Below are 20291 nucleotides of genomic sequence, written 5' to 3'. Positions count from 1 at the left end.
GTGCAGCATAACACTACTTCATAGGGCTTTCAAGGCTGTGACCTTTTGGAAGCAGATTGCCAGGCCCGTCTTCCTGGGTACTTCGAGGTGGGTTTGAACCACCAACCTTTTGGCTAGTAGTTGAGCACTTAACTGTTCATGCCACCCAGGGACTCCAGTTTGACTTTAATCTCCTAAAATGTAAGTAAAGTTAAATTTAATATCTTTATTTTAAAATAAGTATGTGTCAAATTATCCCGTTCTTATAAATATTCTTATCTCGTTCTTAGAAATTTTATCTCATCAATCTTTCTTTCTATTTTCTAAATGTTTATGTGCCTAGAAAGAGAGTTGGAAGGATGGCCATCAGAAGTTATTTCTGGAAATGGGATTTGGAGTGTTTATTGCCTTTTTTGTTGTTGTTGTTCTTAGTACTTTCTGTTCACATTATTAAAAATAATTTAATAATTAACACCTATTGTTTTTATACAAAAAATAAATAAATAATTTGCTCTTTTAAAAGTGTTTTTCCAGTTTACGTAGTTATCGGCAATGTGTAAGTTTCACCACAACTATGGCAGTATTGGTGATTATACAATTTTAGATGCCTTTAGCTTGGAGCTCTGGGGTTAAGAGTTCAGCTGCTAATCAAAAGGCTGGCAGTTCAAATCCACCAGCTGCTCCTTGGAAACCTATGGGACAGTTCTCTATCCTGTGGGGTCACAATGAGTCAAAATCAACTTGATGGCAATGGGTTTGGTTTTTTGATTTTGATATTTCGGGCAGTTAAATATTTCAGACATGAAATGTAAAACCTTCATGTGCTAATGATCTGTTTTGCTCCTTTGTGGCCCAGGAAGCATCTACGACTTTTATTTTCTCAAGCAAGGTAGTGGACATTGGAACGCTTGGACAGAGTATATCACCAAAGAGGAGGAAACTATCCCAGCTAATGCAAAGGTAAATGAGAGGCATTGGCCATGGGATTTTGGTTTCCAGAATTACCTGAATATTCTCCAAGATGGAGGAATTAATGTCAGTTCTGTATTAGCAGCCTGAAGAGGTTTCTTTAGAAAAAGATTCAAACATGGGCTGGATTGAGCCTTCAAAAGCATGGACTTTAAATGAGAGAGACCCAGATTCCTTACTCAGCCTTCACTTTCTGTGCCTCAGTTTACTCAACTGTAAAATGGAAGAGAAATTACTTACAGGATGGTTGCAAGGATCGAAGGCAATATACATGAACAAGTGGCACATAATAGGTGCTAGATTGATGTTGATTACTATTCTCTTTATTATCATTAATGCCAGGTGATCCTCAGTCTACCTCTCAGTCATCTCAGCCTAAAAGGATCCTTGCTTTTTCTTTAAAATCCTCAGAGAAAGGTTTCCTTCATCAGAATTCTCAGAAAAGGAGGTTCTTATTTAAAAGTTTTCTGGTTAGTAGGTGATTCACCTAAAACTCCTCCTCATTTCAATCCTCGTGGAAAATTTTTTCTGATGTGCACTTTTATGGTTCTGTTAGTAGAATATTGTGGCTATAATTTATTTTTATGGAGTGATTTCATGTCGTTCAGGACTGGGCGAAATGGTAGACAGTGGTAAATGGTGGTAAAAAGTGGAAACTTGGACAATCGTGGTCAGGATGATGGCTGTAGGTGAAGAGGGTGAATGTGTGTGCTGACTTCAAGACACATGCGGGGTGCTGAGTGTTGTGAAGAAATCTCCAACAATTAAAGCCCTAAACTTTAATTCTCCTTAATGAACTTAGGGAGCTCTGGTGGTGCAGTAGTTAAACAGCTCAGCTGCTGACCGAAAGATTGATGGTTCAAACCCACCAGCCTCTCTGTGGAAGAAAGATGTGGCAACCTACCTGTGTAAAGATTATAGCCTTATAAACCGTATGGGGGCAGTCCTACTCTGTCCTATAAGGTCACTATGAATCGGAATCAACTCAATGGCAACAGTTTTGGTTCTGGGGTTTAATGAGCTTAGTCTTCTGAACTCCAGAAATTTAAAATTTTGTCCAATGCAGAAAGTATTTTCAGTTCTGCTACTAATTTTTCCCTTGTCAAATAATTGTGCAAGCCCCTGGAGGGAAAAAAAAATCTATGAAAACAAACTTGCTTTAAATCCACAGTCTTGGGGCCAAATAGGAATCTTGAACCTGGTTCTGCATCCAGTATCACTTACTGGCTATATGGCTTCGGACAAGGTAGCCAGCTTTCTTGAACCCTCAGTTTTCTCCTCTGAAAAACTGGGCTAATAATACACCTGTCTCTTAAGGTTACTGGGAAGACTGCAGAGAGTAATGCATATAAAACATCCATAACTCAACACCTGTTAGTTCTCTTCTTCTCCAATTCAATTCCTTTGCCTTATCTGCTCCTCCTTCTTTGATCAAATAATCAGAAGAAGCCAAGCCTTTGTCCACCAGTATGCATAGGGCTACCATGTTGCAAACACAAATGGCACCACTTGCATTACGATCTAGTTATGCTGTAGGGGGCGTCATTTACAAAAGCCACAGTCTAAATGGTGCTATTCCCTGAAGTGGATCTATGTTCACTAACCTCTTCCAGTATAGGCACACAAGAAGACTTCAGCATATGATACACATCTTTCCGCCCCTTCCTTTGCCCCCCACGGAGGAACCAAATGGGCCAAATGGCCGTTGACAAAGTTTGGGCTCAGAGATCCAAGCTAAGGTGAGATATTCTCCTAAAGTAATGGAGATTCCAGGAGCCCAGGACCAACGTTTTAAGGTCCAGTTGAGGTCTGAATACCAAGAAGAGTATGTATAGTCCCCATATAGGAAGAGGCCAAGGGTTAGATAGGGATGGATCTTAGAACCAGTAATCTGAGTATTGAGAAAAGCAAATCAGGAACAAGCAGAGAGGATGGGGGTGTTTAGGTCACACCTAATGATTATGAGCCAGGCAGTATATATGGCATATGGGAGGTGAACCTTACCTGGGGCAAGGCAGACAGGTTGGTTCAGAGCAATTGTCTCAGAGGGCAGAAACTATGGACCAATCTTTACTGTAACTTGTGTTTATAATATCATAGTTCAGCAGTTAAGAATGTAGACTTTGTAATCGGACAAGCCTGGTTACAAATTGCTACATTTTCATTTACTTGCTGTGCTACTTGGGCAAGATGCAAAAGGTCTCTGGACCTCAGCTTTCTTTATCAAACAGGGACAATCATACCCACCTTTACATGTATGATTTCACTGAATCCTCAGAATAGCTCTATGCCATTATTATCCCCATTTCATAAGGGCTACTTTTTTTTTTTTTAAAATACTCAAAGTCATAAAGATATAGTAAGGGATGGAGCTAGAATTCAAGCCCAGGTCTCTTGTATACCAGGACCCAGCCTTCTGGGCCCAGTACCAAGAGTCTCCCACGTTTCTGTGGTACAGGTCTCAGAACTCATCATCCCCACAATGGAAACGGCCCGGCAGACCTTCTTCTTGAAAACCTACTTGGATCATGAGATTCCAATACTGTCTGTGGGTCCCACAGGCACTGGCAAATCAGCTATCACCAACAATTTCCTTCTCCGCCTTCCCAAAAACATCTACCTGCCCAACTGCATCAACTTCTCTGCCAGAACTTCAGCCAATCAGACCCAGGATATCATCATGTCCAAGCTGGATCGGCGGAGGAAAGGCCTTTTTGGACCTCCCATAGGGAAGAAAGCGGTGGTGTTTGTGGGTAAGGCATTTGCCTGGATACAACCAAGTTCTTCGACCACAAGCTAAAGCAAGCCAGAAACTCCCTTTGTAGGGTCACTGTACAATCTTTTTACTTTCTCTGAGAAAGAAAATATTTCTGGTTAATATAACTTAGTATTTTCCCCCAAATCTTGAAAAAGGATTTAGCCCCTGGTTAGCTCTTCCATGCCATCTCCTGCATGCTCCTTCTCACTCAAGTCACTCAAGCTCTATGGCGTCCTTTGCTGCTCCTCAAACCTACCTCAGGGCTTTCCATTTCCTTCTGCCTTGAACCCTCTTCCTCTAAACAATCTCGTGGCTTACTCCTTAAATTCTCATTTCTTCATTCCTCTCTCCCTCCTTTTCTTTATCATTTGTCCAACAACAATTTAAGCTTTGCAGTCAAACAGACCTGTGTCCAAAATCTCATTTTTTTAACCCTAGGCATATTATGATTTACCCTCAGTTTCTCACATCTAACAAATAGGTAAAACTTCCTTTACAAATTCATTACTTGGATTAGATGGGGTAACGTATGTAAAACTCCCAAAATGTTGCCTGACAAATTGGGCATTCAACCAGTGTTTACTGGAGAAAATTAAAAAGAGCCTCCATTTTATTAAGCGCTTCTTCTGTGCCAGGACTGAGAGAGATAGTACAGGGAAAACATAGTCCCTGCCCCGGAGAAGTCACAATCTATTCTTGCTATTTGATTGTTGCTGCTCAAAAACCCTGGTTCCAAAGCCTTGCTCCCAGTGGAAATCAACTGTTACCTGCTGATTAAATTAAATTCTCTGTTGGCTGGGATCATGACTGTCATCCTCACCATCATATCCCCAGCAATTAACAAACTCCTCCCCATAGTAGACAATCAATATATTGTGGTTGATGGAATGGGGAAAAAATGAATTCCTATCTGTTGATGCCAACCCATGCACCCTTAAAGCCACAACAGGCACAATGAGGCAAGAGAGTCCAGAACCCAGGAAAACCCCTTCCCATCTGGTCAGAATGTCCACATGCTAAGCCCTGCATGGAGTGGGGTTGAGACAGCTGGGCCCAGACTTCCCTCTAGGAGAGAATGATTATCTGTTACCTCCTGTCCAAAAAGGTTTGACCAGAGGATCCATGAACTTACAGTGTATGAGTTTGGCTTCTTTCCACAGATGACCTCAACATGCCAGCCAAAGAGGTGTATGGGGCCCAGCCCCCCATCGAGCTCTTGAGGCAATGGATTGACCACGGTTACTGGTTTGATAAGAAGGACACAAACAGGCTGGACATCGCAGATGTGTTGCTTGTGACAGCTATGGGGCCACCCGGGGGAGGAAGGAATGACATTACTGGTATGTGAAGGAGAAAATTCATTCCTCTTCATCCTCTAGATGACCAGGCCACCTTAATGAATGCAGAAGTGACACAGGACACTCTGACCTGACTGAGGGTGGAGCAGAGTGTGTTTATGCTGCAGATGGAAGGGTTTGAGTTAGCCCCAGGGAGTGACATTGAAACACTTCATGTTGAAAGTTGTGTGAACTTGGAAGGGAAGACAAAAGGAAGAGGTGAGAAGTTTTTGCCTAGACCCTTGAGGAACAAAGAGTATTGTATGGAAGGGAGAATTCAGTATGACAGCATGTCCTCCAGGGAGGAGGCTAGATGAGAGGCCCTCAACTAGGGGGTGCGTGTCAAAATCATCTGTATATTTGTTATAATTCTTCAGGTTGCCAGAAAAAAACCTGACCGAAAGTAGCCTAAACAAAAAAAAAAAAAAAAAAGAAAGAGAAAGGATTTTCTTTTTTTTGTCCTGTAACCTGACAGTCCAGAGTAGGTACAAGCCGATCCAGATCTACAAGTATCTGTATTTTTATTCTGATATGCATACCTGGTTAGGAATCTTAACCATTTGCAGACTTAGCATTTGCGGACTTAGATTCTGTGAGATATTAAATTGCTGTCTGACCTTGAACAAGTCTTTTCTCTCTGGCACTCAGCTTTCTCATCTGTAAAATATGGAAAATAGAGTGGATGATCTCACTCGGGTACCCAAGCCATCATCTTCCACTTCAAGTATAGAATCCGAGAGTGACTTTGCCTTGGGTTTGAATACAGCATAATCTCAGGTCCCTAGCATTTATAAATTCAACACTTCTCTCACTGGTGAGAGGGAGGGGAACTTGGTACATTATTTTTCCCTCTATAAGACCTGGCCAATCAAAGGGAAATATCTGTTTCCAGCACACATCACAGAATTAGTAATAACTAACATTTGCCCAGCAATTAACAATTTTTAAGCTGCCTTATTAAACATGATCTTTGCAAAGACCCTATAAAAAAGCCCAGTGCTGAAAGACCACCAGGTACACATCTGTTGTGTTGTTTCATCAGGGTCATGGAGTGACCACATCTGATGTTGATATTTAATGAAATTCTTTTCAGCAGGGAACCCACAGCCTTGCTGATAGTTTCTAGGCCAACTACCAGCTGTCAATTGGGTGGTGTTGGGGGGGAAGTTACCATAAGAAAAAAGGGAATAAAGAGCAGAATAATACCCCACCTGAAAAGCACAACAGAAAGGTATACTAATAAAAATAATAATAAAATTAAATAGATGAAACTGAAATTTACTGTTTCAAAATAGCCTAAAAGACATTGATAAATGATACAAGACAAAAAAACAACATAAATTGTAATTAGAAAAACTCAGAAATTGGATGGTGGAACTCAAAAAGGAATTAGAAAAAGGTAGGTTGTTTTAGAAGTGAGCCCTAAACTAGAAGGAACACAGGAGAGAATAAACACAACAAATAATGCCCTAAGAAATAAAAATTAAAAGGAAATTTTTAAAAATAAAAAAAAATGAAGAAAGGGATTAAAAGGATTCAAGAGGAAGCGACAATATTGAAGTTAGGCAAAGAAAATCCAACATATAACTAAGAGGAGCATCTGAAGAAGAAAACCAAAGTACGGAAATAGAACCAATAATAAAAATTATGTCCAATAGAGTGTTCCTGAAATAAAAAAAGAAAAAAATTATTTTCAAAAGTTAAATATTGAAATAGTGTATTGTATACCTAAGAATGTTGATTCAAAATGATCACTACCAAATTATATGCTAGTAAAACTACTAGACCTTAAAGAAAAAGGAAAGTTTTGTTTATGGTGGTGGGAAATTTGACAATGATTGTGGGTGATGGTTGCACAACATGATTAATTGTTATCACTAAATTGTACACCCAAAAAATGTTGAATTGGAGATGCTGTGTTATATGTGGAAACCCTGGAGGCATAGTGATTAAGAGCTACTGCTGCTAAGCAAAAGATCAGCAGTTCAAATCCACCAGATGCTCTTTGGAAACCCTATGGGGCAGTTCTACTCCGACCTATAGGGCTGCTATCAGTTGGAATCGACTCCATGGCAACAGGTTTTGGGTTTGTGTTCTATGTATTTTCACAACAATAAGAAAGAAAAGGAAGGGAGGGAGGGAGGGAAGGAAAGGGAGGGAGGGAGGGAAGGAGGGAGGGAGGGAGGAAGGAAGGAAGGAAAGGAAGGAAGGGAGGAAAGGAAAGGGAGAGAGAGAGAGAGAAAGAAAAGAATCATTTGGGCTTCTGGGCAAAAAAAGCACATAACTTATAAAGGGAAATCAATTAGATGATCTTAAGACTTTTCAATAGTAACATTTTATGCCAAAAGAAAATGGAATGACATATCTTAAGACAATCAAGGAAATGAGAGTCAAAATTTTACAGCCAGGAAACTTATGCTCATGCTTATCAACATGCAAGAACTTGGGAACAATTAGTCATATAAGCCCTTCCTAAGGCATCTACTAGAAAATGGGTTTTAGGCAATAAAAATGACTGATAGTGAGAATTAAATGTATGGTTATTTGTTCAACTAGGAATAAATGGAAGAGACAATAATATGTAAAGACTATATGATTTGATAATTCAGACGTAGAACAATAAACAAGGGAAGGGGAATGGGGATATGGATAGCATGTACAAAAATTAAACTTTCCAGTTATCATAATTGGTAGTGGTTGTGCTGTTGTTGTTGGGTACTCTCAAGTCAATTCTGACTCATAGTGACCCCATGTGACAGAGTAGAATTGCCCCTTAGAGTTTTCTTGGCTGTAATCTTTAGGTGAGCAGATTGCCAGGTCTATCTCCTGCAGAGCTACTGAAAGGGTTCAAACCACCAAGCTTTTAGTTAGCAGCTGAGATCTTAACCATTGTGCCACCAGGGCTTGTAGTATATTATTATTCTTAGACTGTGATATCTGTAAAGGTGAATTATGCAAATTGTCAAATTTTCTAATTCTATTATCGCTTGTGTCCTTGAGAACTAGGAGCCTCAGTGTGGAAGAAAAAAGATATAGTATAGAAGAGGTTGACTAAAAGCCATGTAGTCCTAAATTTAATTGTAAATATCAGTACTAACTCATGATCTCTACCAATTTCCACTATGATGACCAGCCCACTAATAATGAGCATGCCTCGCACCCAGACTGTGGTCTTAAAATCTAATTTCCTACTAAAAGAAATCAGGGCTTCTTGAAGAAATAGCTGATTGCATGTCTGGGGCAGGAAATCTATAAGATAAGCCTGGAACATCTTAATATACTAGATAATGAGAAAGCTATTAAAGACTACAAGGGTCATATCAAAAAGATTCAGGAGCCAACATAAAGAAGTTCCCACTGGCCAAAGGCGGGAAACTTTGAACTTCAACAGTGATAGTAACTGCAATAGATTGAAACTAATCAACATATATTTAAATCCATGAGTCCATAACAATAATAATGGTTGGTCACATTCAGAGAATGATAGGGAACCAACTCATCTTGAAAACTAGTAAATACATGGAAAGAATCAAGCATTTATCCTTACTTTCTTATAGGGAGTGTAACATTGTATAACCAAATGGTAGATGAGGGAAGGTGTCTCTTTACAAAAGTATTCCAACTAGTAAATGAAAAAGAAATTATAGAGGAGGCGGGGCCAAGATGGCGGACTAGGTGGACGCTGCCACGGATCCCTCTTGCAACAAAGACTCGGAAAAACAAGGTAATCGATCACATACATAACAATCTACGAACTCTGAACAACAAGCACAGACTTAGAGACGGAAAACGAACAAATACGGGCAAACAGCAACCGTTTTCAGAACCAGGAGCCAGCGTACCAGCTGACTACCTGGAAAATCTAGTTTCCCAGTGATGGCTCGGAGACAGCAGTCCATATCAAACCACATAAAGAAACAGACCATGACAGCTTCTCCAACCCCCCAAACAAAAGAATCAAAATCTTTCCCAAATGAAGATACAATCCTGGAATTATCAGGTACAGAATATAAAAAACTAATTTACAGAATGCTTAAAGATATCACAAATGAAATTAGGGTAAATGCAGAAAAAGCCAAGGAACACACTGATAAAACTGTTGAAGAACTCAAAAAGATTATTCAAGAACATAGTGGAAAAATTAATAAGTTGCAAGAATCCATAGAGAGACAACATGTAGAAATCCAAAAGATTAACAATAAAATTACAGAATTTGACAACGCAATAGAAAGTCAGAGGAGCAGACTCGAGCAATTAGAATGTAGACTGGGACTTCTGGAGGACCAGGGAAACAACACCAACATAGCTGAAAAAAAATCAGATAAAAGAATTAAAAAAAATGAAGAAACCCTAAGAATCATGTGGGACTCTATCAAGAAGGATAACTTGCGAGTGATTGGAGTCCCAGAACAGGGAGGGGGGACAGAAAACACAGAGAAAATGGCTGAAGAACTCCTGACACAAAACTTCCCTGACATCATGAAAGACGAAAGGATATCTATCCAAGATGCTCATCGAACCCCATTTAAGATTGATCCAAAAAGAAAAACACCAAGACATACTATCATCAAACTTGCCAAAACCAAAGACAAACAGAAAATTTTAAAAGCAGCCAGGGAGAAAAGAAAGGTTTCCTTCAAGGGAGAATCAATAAGAATAAGTTCAGACTACTCAGCAGAAACCGTGCAGGCAAGAAGGGAATGGGACAACATATACAGAGCACTGAAGGAGAAAAACTGCCAACCAAGGATCATATATCCAGCAAAACTCTCTCTGAAATATGAAGGAGAAATTAAGATATTTACAGATAAACACAAGTTTAGAGAATTTGCAAAAACTAAACCAAGACTGCAAGAAATGCTAAAGGAGATTGTTTGGCCGGATGACCAATAATATCAGGTACCAGCACAATACAAGGTCACAAAACTGAACGTCCTGATATCAATGCAACTCAAATAGGGAAAGCACAAAAACAAACAAATTAAGACTAATTCTAAAAAATAAATAAATAAACAAAATAATACACATAACAGGAAATCATGGAAATCAATAAACGATCACAATAATCAAAAAGAGGGACTAAATATAGGAGGCATTGAACTGCCGGATGGAGAGTGATACAAGGCGATATAGAAGGATACAAGATAGGTTTTTACTTAGAAAAATAGGGGTAAATAAAAAGGTAACCACAAAAAGGAATATCAATTCCATAACTCAAGAAAAAAGCCAAGAAAAACGTAACGACTCAATAAACACAAAGTTAAACATTATGAAAATGAGGATCTCACAAGCTACTAAGAAAAACGTCTCAGCACAAAAAAGCATGTGGAAAAATGAAATGGCCAACAACTCACATGAAAAGGCATCAAAATGACAGCACTAAAAACTTATTTATCTATAATTACTCTGAATGTAAATGGACTAAATGCACCAATAAAGAGACGGAGAGTTACAGACTGGATAAAAAAACACGATCCATCTATATGCTGCCTACAAGAGACACACCTTAGACTTAGAGACACAAACAAACTAAAACTCAAAGGATGGAAAAAAATATATCAAGCAAACAATAAGCAAAAAAGAAGAGGAATAGCAATATTAATTTCTGACAAAATAGACTTTAGACTTAAATCCACCACAAAGGATAAAGAAGGACACTATATAATGATAAAAGGGACAATTGATCAGGAAGACATAACCATATTAAATATTTATGCACCTAATGACAGGGCTGCAAGATACATAAATCAAATTTTAACAGAATTGAAAAGTGAGATAGACACCTCCACATTTATAGTAGGAGACTTCAACACACCACTTTCGGAGAAGGACAGGACATCCAGTAAGAAGCTCAATAGAGACACGGAAGACCTAATTACAACAATCAACCAACTTGACCTCATTGACTTATACAGAACTCTCCACCCAACTGCTGCAAAATATACTTATTTTTCTAGTGCACATGGAACATTCTCTAGAATAGACCACATATTAGGTCATAAAAGAAATCTTTCCAGAATCCAAAACATCGAAATATTACAAAGCATCTTCTCAGACCACAAGGCAATGAAGCTAGAAATCAATAACAGAAAAACTAGGGAAAAGAAATCAAATACTTGGAAACTGAACAATACCCTCCTGAAAAAAGACTGGGTTATAGAAGACATCAAGGAGGGAATAAGGAAATTCTTAGAAAGCAACGAGAATGAAAATACTTCCTATCAAAACCTCTGGGACACAGCAAAAGCAGTGCTCAGAGGCCAATTTATATCGATAAATGCACACATACAAAAAGAAGAAAGAGCCAAAATCAGAGAACTGTCCCGACAACTTGAACAAATAGAAAGTGAGCAACAAAAGAACCCATCAGGCACCAGAAGAAAACAAATAATAAAAATTAGAGCTGAACTAAATGAATTAGAGAACAGAAAAACAATTGAAAGAATTAACAAAGCCAAAAGCTGGTTCTTTGAAAAAATTAACAAAATTGATAAACCATTGGCTAGACTGACTAAAGAAAAACAGGAAAGGAAACAAATAACCCGAATAAGAAACGAGAAGGACCACATCACAACAGAACCAAATGAAATCAAAAGAATCATATCAGATTACTACATAAAATTGTACTCTAACAAATTTGAAAACCTAGAAGAAATGGATAAATTCTTGGAACAATACTACCTACCTAAACTAACACATTCAGAAGTAGAACAACTAAATAGACCCATAACAAAAAAAGAGATTGAAACGGTGATCAAAAAACTTCCAACAAAAAAAAGTCCTGGCCCAGACGGCTTCACTGCAGAGTTCTACCAAACCTTCAGAGAAGACTTAACACCATTACTATTGAAGGTATTTCAAAGCATAGAAAAAGATTGAATACTACCCAACTCATTCTATGAAGCTACCATCTCTCTGATACCAAAACCAGGTAAAGACATTACAAAAAAAGAAAATTTTAGACCTATATCCCTCATGAACATAGATGCAAAAATCCTCAACAAAATTCTAGCCAATAGAATCCAACAACACATCAAAAAAATAATACACCCTGATCAAGTGGGATTTATACCAGGTATGCAAGGCTGGTTTAATATCAGAAAAACCATTAATGTAATCCATCACATAAATAAAACAAAAGATAAAAACCACATGATCTTATCAATAGATGCAGAAAAGGCATTTGACAAAGTTCAACACCCATTTATGATAAAAACTCTTACCAAAATAGGAATTGAAGGAAAATTCCTCAACATAATAAAGGGCATCTATGCAAAGCCAACAGCCAATATCACTCTAAATGGAGAGAACCTGAAAGCATTTCCCTTGAGAACGGGAACCAGACAAGGATGCCCTGTATCACCGCTCTTATTCAACATCGTGCTGGAAGTCCTAGCCAGTGCAATTAGGCTAGACAAAGAAATAAAGGGTATCCAGATTGGTAAGGAGGAAGTAAAGCTATCACTATTTGCAGATGACATGATCTTATACACAGAAAACCCTAAGGAATCCTCCAGAAAACTACTGAAACTAATAGAAGAGTTTGGCAGAGTCTCAGGTTATAAAATAAACATACAAAAATCACTTGGATTCCTCTACATCAACAAAAAGAACACCGAAGAGGAAATCACCAAATCAATACCATTCACAGTAGCCCCCAAGAAGATAAAATACTTAGGAATAAATCTTACCAAGGATGTAAAAGACCTATACAAAGAAAACTATAAAGCTCTGCTACAAGAAATTCAAAAGGACATACTTAAGTGGAAAAACATACCCTGCTCATGGATAGGAAGACTTAACATAGTAAAAATGTCTATTCTACCAAAAGTCATCTATACATATAACGCACTTCCAATCCAAATACCAATGTCATACTTTAAGGGGCTAGAGAAACAAATCACTAATTTCATATGGAAAGGAAAGAACCCCCGGATAAGCAAAACATTACTGAAAAAGAAGAAGAAAGTGGGAGGCCTCACCCTACCTGATTTCAGAACCTATTATACAGCTACAGTAGTCAAAACAGCCTGGTACTGGTACAACAACAGGCACATAGACCAATGGAACAGAATTGAGAACCCAGATATAAATCCATCCACGTATGAGCAGCTGATATTTGACAAAGGACCAGTGTCAGTTAATTGGGGAAATAATAGTCTTTTTAACAAATGGTGCTGGCATACCTGGATATCCATTTGCAAAAGAATGAAACAGGACCCATACCTCACACCATGCACAAAAACGAACTCCAAGTGGATCAAAGACCTAAACATAAAGACTAAAACGATAAAAATCATGGAAGAAAAAATAGGATCTACCCTAGGAGCCCTAATACAGGGCATAAACAGAATACAAAACAGTACCAAGAATGATGAAGAGAAACCTGATAACTGGGAGCTCCTAAAAATCAAACACCTATGCTCATCTAAAGACTTCACCAAAAGAGTAAAAAGACCACCTACAGACTGGGAAAGAATATTCAGCTATGACATCTCAGACCAGCGCGTGATCTCTAAAATCTACATGATTCTGTCAAAACTCAACCACAAAAAGACAAACAACCCAATCAAGAAGTGGGCAAAGGATATGAACACACATTTCACTAAAGAAGATATTCAGGCAGCCAACAGATACATGAGAAAATGCTCTCGATCACTGGCCATTAGAGAAATGCAAATTAAAACTACGATGAGATTCCATCTCACACCAACTAGACTGGCATTAATCCAAAAAACACAAAATAATAAATGTTGGAGAGGCTGCGGAGAGACTGGAACTCTCATACACTGCTGGTGGGATTGTAAAATGGTACAACCACTTTGGAAATCCATCTGGCGTTATCTTAAACAGTTAGAAATAGAACTACCATACAACCCAGAAATCCCACTCCTCGGAATATACCCTAAAGATACAAGAGCCTTCACACAAACAGATATATGCACACCCATGTTTATTGCAGCTCTGTTTACAATAGCAAAAAGCTGGAAGCAACCAAGATGTCCGTCGATGGATGAATGGGTAAATAAATTGTGGTATATTCACACAATGGAATACTACGCATCGATAAAGAACAGTGACGAATCTCTGAAACATTTCATAACATGGAGGAATCTGGAGGGCATTATGCTGAGCGAAATGAGTCAGAGGCAAAAGGACAAATATTGTATAAGACCACTATTATGAGATCTTGAGAAATAGAAAAAAAGGAGAAGAACACATACTTATGTGGTTACAAAGGGGGGAGGGAGGGAGGGAGGGAGAGGGCTTTTTATTGATCAATCTGTAGATAAGAACTGCTTTGGGTGAAGGGAAAGACAACACTCAATACAAGGAAGGTCAGCCTAATTGGACTGGATTAAAAGCAAAGAGGTTTCCTGGATAAAATGAAAGCTTCAAAGGTCAGCGGAGCAGGGGCTGGGGTCTGGGGAACTTGGTTTGAGGGGACTTCTAAGTCAATGGGCAAAATAATTCTATTATGAAAACACTCTGCATCCCACTTTGAATTGTGGCACCTGGGGTCCTAAATGCCAACAAGCGGCCATCTGAGATACATCAATTGGTCTCAACCCACCTGGAACAAAGGCAAAGGAAGAACACCAAGGTCACACGACAACTAAGAACCCGAGAGACAGAAAGGGCCACATGAACCAGAGACCTACATTATCCTGAGACCAGAAGAACTAGTTGGTGCCCGGCCACAATCGATGTCTGCCCTGTCAGGGAGCACAACAGACAACTCCTGAGGGAGCAGGAGACCAATGGGATACAGACCCCAAATTCTCATTAAAAGACCACACCTAATGGTATGATTGCGACTAGAGGAATCCCAGAGACAATGCTCCCCAGAACTTCTGATGGCACAGGACAGGAACCATCCCCGAAGACAAATCATCAGGCATGAAAAGGACTGGTCAGTGGGGGGGGAGAGAGATGCTGATGAAGAGTGAGCTAATTAAATCAGGCGGACACGGGAGAGTGTGTTGGCAACTCTTGACTGGAGGGGGGATGGGAAGATAGAGAGAGAGGGAAGATGGCAAAATTGGCACGAAACGAGAGACTGTAAGGGCTGACTCAATAGGGGGAGAGCAAGTGGGAGAAGGGAGTAAGATGTATGTAAACCTACATGTGACAGACTGATTGGAATGGTAAATGTTCACTTGAAGCTTAATAAAAATTAAAAAATTAAAAAAAAAAAAAAGGAAATTATAGAATATCACCATTTAGCAATCCCTGGTGGATTAATGGATCTAGCCATCAAGCATCAATAGCTGCCAACATCACAAAAGGAGAGACATCATCATGTGTCTTTTGACAAAAGAACATACCACCATCTATAATCTTGCCAAAGCGGTGGAACTTGAGTCTGACCAAGTCTCTGGATCCAGCTGCAAATATTTAGGAAGCGCAGAGGACAGAGAAATGTGATAAACTAAACCATGAGTATGCAATCAGCAAAATTCTGACCATGGGAAATTCTACAGGTCAAACAGCCCAGATTTTCAATAGACAAAAGATAAAAGAAAAGGATGGAGGTGGAACCTATAGGTTATAGATTAAAAGAGGCTTAAAAGACATATCACACTTTTTTAAATGGCGGGATTAAACTCTGATATCTAGGAATGAACACTTCGGTGATTAAAAACCATAAAAAAATGCAAGGGAACAATTACTATAAAAGTCAGGATAGTCCTAACTTTTGGAGAGAGGGAAGGAGAGGGTTGTGATTAGGATAGGGCGTGTGGAGGAGCTACTGTGGAGGGCCGACAAAGTTCTATTTCTTGACCTGGATGGTAACTGTTGATGTTGGGTGACGTCGAGGCGGTTCCGACTCATAGTGACCCTGTGTACAACAGAATGAAACACTGCCCAGTCCTGCACCATCTTCACGGTAGTTGCTATATTTGAGCCCATCGTTGCAGCCACTGTGTCAGTCCATTTCGTTGAGAGTTTTCCTGTTTTGCTAACCCTCTACTTTACCAAGCATGTTGTCCTTCTCCAGGAACTGGTCTCTCCTGATATGTCCAGGATGGTAGCTTTAAGGGTGTTAACCTTTTAATGATTCACTAAAGTATATACTTGTTTTGTGTGGTTTTCTACGTCTGTATTTTACTTTATAATGAAATATATATTTTTTAAAGATATGTAATTAAATCTATGGAGACAGAAAGTAGATTAGTGGCTGCCTAGGGCTGCAAGGTAAGTATAAGTGTATGTGTACACTCACATGTGTGCCTGTTTTTCCAGGACGATTCACTCGCCATCTGAATATCCTTTCCATCAATGCCTTTGAGGATGACATTTTAACTAAGATTTTCAGTTCTATCGCTGACTGGCACTTTGGGAAAGGGTTTGATGTCATGTTCTTAAGGTAAGAGGCTCCTTTGTCTTCCTGACGATTGATCTGAGGGCCCTCAGTTTGGGTCCCTCATTGACTGGTCTGTCTCCCCCTTCTCCCCAAGGTACGGAAAGATGTTGGTGCAAGCTACTATGACAATTTATAAAGCTGCAGTAGAGAATTTCTTGCCAACTCCCTCCAAGTCACATTACGTCTTTAACCTGCGGGACTTCTCGCGGGTGATCCAAGGGGTACTGCTCTGCCCTCATACCCACCTGCAGGTCAGCCACTATCATTTCTGTTACCAAGATTATTCAGCAGTATCCTTGGCTAGGTGGAATATACAGTGATAATAATAATAGCTAAATTTTGATAAGCACTTAGCCTCTGCTAGCCATTTTATAAGACTTATCTCATTTAATCCTCATATTAACCCAGGTAGCTGTACTTGAGAGTTACCTCTACTTGAGAGCTACCTCCTCAGGTACCACCTTCCATTCATCTAAGTAATTACGGATTTTCAGGATGTAGAAAAATTTATCCGGCTTTGGATCCATGAGGTTTATCGAGTCTTCTATGACCGTCTGATTGACCAGGAGGACAGACAGGTCTTCTTCAACATGGTGAAAGAAACCACTGCCAATTGCTTCAAGCAGACCGTGGAAAAGGTAAGTCAGACTCTGTGATCATTTGGCCTCAGAAATGGTCCCAAATGTTTGACCAAATAGTCTCAGATTTCAAGTTCTATTCCCAGTGGATACTAACTGCTGTGCTGTCTAATTCTTGGGAAACAGGACCGAGTCAAATAGTTATTTGATTTGGTAATGTTCCGTTTGGTCCAATTTTGCTTCACTTCTATAGTAATACATAAGTTTGGACCCATTCAAAGTGGTTTACAATATGATGACGTTTGTTGTAATTCAGTTAAAATATATTTTTAGGGTCAACTAATTTGGGAATGAAGAAATGAACCATGAATTTTCACGGTTTGATTGAGGCCCTGGTAAAGCCCAACTGAAAGATCATCATAGTCTTCCATTTGTGAATATTTCCTCTTTTCCATTTTAATATAAGAAATGTTGTTTTAAGCCTATATATTTACATCATCTAGTTCTGCCTCCATTGCTAAGAAGTTGTGATTTCTTTATATGAAAATTGAGAGAGTTTTTATGTTGAATCCGGAGGCTAAGTGTAGAGTGTTAACAGGTTCTGAAAGTAACGCCGGTAGCATAGTGGTTAAGAGCTACAGCTACTAACCAAAAGGTCAGCAGTTTGAATCCACCAGATGCTCCTTGGAAACTCTATGGGGGCAGTTCTACTTTGTCCTATAGGGTCACTATGAGTCAGAATCGACTTGATGTCAACAGGTTTTTTTTTGTTTGTTTTTGGTAATATCAGAAGGAGGAAGAATAAAAAACATTACTACTTTAGGCACAGAGAGTGGAAACCAGAGCTAGTGTTAAAATCTGTATCGGGTGTAGGAGCAAGCGCATAAAAAATGGTACCATCCTCCGATTGCCTTCTCTGGGAGTCTTACAATCTGAACACCAGTGTTTTAACCACTTAGCAAACAGACTGATCCTTGCTGTCATACTCTTTTCTCTAATGTCCTTTTATCATAGTCTTTATGACCATATGCATATTATGTTTAAAAAAAAAAAAACTGTTGGTGAACCATGACTTTTGAAGAATGTGCTCAGAAGAAACAAGCGTGTTCCCTATTCCCTCCCCCCATATCTTCCACTGACATCCTGGTTGGGCCACTGGCTGAATGCTTAGATGAGACTTACCTTTCTCACAGGTCCTCATCCACCTGTCACCCACTGGAAAGATCGTCGATGATAACATTCGTAGCCTCTTCTTTGGAGATTTCTTCAAACCAGAGAGTGACCAGAAAATCTATGATGAGATCACCGACCTGAAACAGCTCACAGTGGTCATGGAATATTATCTGGAAGAGTTCAACAACATCAGCAAGGCCCCCATGTCCTTGGTCATGTTCAGGTTCGCCATTGAGCACATCTCCCGGATTTGCAGGGTCCTGAAGCAGAACAAAGGCCACTTGCTTCTGGTGGGCATTGGGGGCAGCGGGCGGCAGAGTGCCACCAAACTGTCCACATTCATGAATTCATACGAGCTATACCAGATTGAGATCACCAAGAACTACACAGGCAATGACTGGAGAGAGGACTTAAAGAAGATCATGCTTCAGGTCGGTGTGGCCACCAAAAGTACCGTGTTCCTCTTTGCTGATAACCAGATCAAGGATGAGTCATTCGTTGAGGACATCAACATGCTTCTGAACACAGGTGATGTACCCAACATCTTCCCAGCTGACGAGAAGGCTGACATTGTGGAAAAGATGCAAATGGCAGTCAGGACAGAAGGAGAGAAGATTGAAATCACCCCTCTCTCTATGTATAACTTCTTTATTGAAAGAGTGAAAAAGAACCTTCACATTGTCCTTGGTAAGATGAAGCAAACATGGTCTGACTTTTTTCCTCTGAGTGTAGAAACCCAGGAGTTGTGTTTAATACACTCTCATTACCAAGTCCTGGTTGATTTTTACCTCCTAGATATCCGTCATATCCATCCATTTATCTCCATCTCTACCACCTTCACATTAGATAAAAAGCTGCCATTATTTCACCCAGACCTAACCCCTACAACTTAACCCCTGTCTATATCCACTCTTGCCTTTCCAGGCCTTTCTATTCCACTGAACCAGAATGCTCTTTTTATTTTTCATTTATTGCAGGTATGTTTTTCTATCTGTCTCTTTCTCTCACACACATACACACACAAACATTTAAATAGCTGTCCACTAAAAAAAAAAAAAAATTCCTAACATGTCGCCTTATAAGGCAGGACCCTGTTTCCTCTCCACACTCATCTTAAACCAGGCTTTTCCTTCTCTCTGTGTTCTTCAGCCACACTAACCTCTTCACAGTTCCACCTATGTATCATGCTTCCTCCTACCACATTGAGTCTAAAGAACCAACGAATGGAATTTGGGGTATACAACCCAAGATTTGCGGTTGGAGGGAGATGGGGTCAGAAACAAGCTCACGGCCCACACAACAACTGCTATAAGCAACTATGGGGCATTCATAGTTCTCTTATACTTGTGAGTTGATAAGGATAGAGCAAGTGAGTCAAAGAATTCAGACCATCCTGGCTAAGTGACCAGAAGGGTCTGAAAGGGACAACAGTGGGTATGAGAGAACAGTTAGAAGGTTATTTTTATACGCTGATATCCTATCGGAAACTCTGGCGGTGTACTAGTTAAGTGCTATGGCTGCTAACCAACAAACAGGTTGGCAATTGGAATCCGCCAGACACTCCTTGAAAACTCTATGGGGCAATTCTACTCTTTCCTGTAGGGTTGCTTTGAGTTGGAATTGCATCTACAGCAACAGGTTTGGTTTTTGGTTTTGGAGATCCTATCACAAAGTTGCGTGAAAATATCCAAAGATCCCCTTTGAGCTTCCCAGGCATTTACCATATCTATTCCCGATTGCACACCTGTAGTACCAAAGGGAAACATAGACTACCAGCCCCCACACCTCTTTGCCCAACCAGGACCCTGAAAAATACCTGCCTTTCCCCTGGGGGCCTCCCTGCTTTGAGGGAATGGAACTAACAAAGTTACTTTCTATAAGCCATGAGCCCAATTGGGGACGCCTTCCGGAACCGCCTGCGGATGTTCCCTTCGCTGATCAACTGCTGCACAATTGATTGGTTCCAGTCCTGGCCCACAGATGCCCTGGAGTTAGTGGCCAACAAATTTCTGGAAGATGTGGAGCTTGATGACGACGTTCGGGCAGAGTAAGTGTTAGCTGTCTTTGAAAATCTGGATGGTGGCTCTATTTTTGCTGTTGCTTTAAAGCTGTCTCAGTTTAATATAGAA

At 39.7% G+C, this 20291-nt stretch overlaps 1 protein-coding gene across 6 annotated transcripts in view; it reads left to right on the top strand.

Annotated features, from left to right (window-relative positions):
- The window catches only part of DNAH3 (dynein axonemal heavy chain 3), a 195904-nt gene that overhangs the window by 132341 nt on the left and 43272 nt on the right, over nucleotides 1-20291 (top strand). For all 6 annotated transcript variants that reach the window (XM_049903316.1, XM_049903322.1, XM_049903317.1 and 3 more), the window contains 8 exons: nucleotides 836-939; nucleotides 3407-3701; nucleotides 4867-5046; nucleotides 16291-16414; nucleotides 16506-16662; nucleotides 16906-17049; nucleotides 18183-18849; nucleotides 20044-20209. In XM_049903316.1, coding sequence (XP_049759273.1) covers nucleotides 836-939; nucleotides 3407-3701; nucleotides 4867-5046; nucleotides 16291-16414; nucleotides 16506-16662; nucleotides 16906-17049; nucleotides 18183-18849; nucleotides 20044-20209 — 1837 coding nt within the window. The remainder of the gene's footprint in view (nucleotides 1-835; nucleotides 940-3406; nucleotides 3702-4866; nucleotides 5047-16290; nucleotides 16415-16505; nucleotides 16663-16905; nucleotides 17050-18182; nucleotides 18850-20043; nucleotides 20210-20291) is intronic.

Source organism: Elephas maximus, chromosome 12 (genome assembly GCF_024166365.1).
Source record: "Elephas maximus indicus isolate mEleMax1 chromosome 12, mEleMax1 primary haplotype, whole genome shotgun sequence".
Classification (NCBI taxonomy): Eukaryota; Metazoa; Chordata; class Mammalia; order Proboscidea; family Elephantidae; genus Elephas; species Elephas maximus.
Note: the sequence above shows the minus strand (reverse complement) of the source record. Positions and strands in the feature narration are given on the sequence as shown.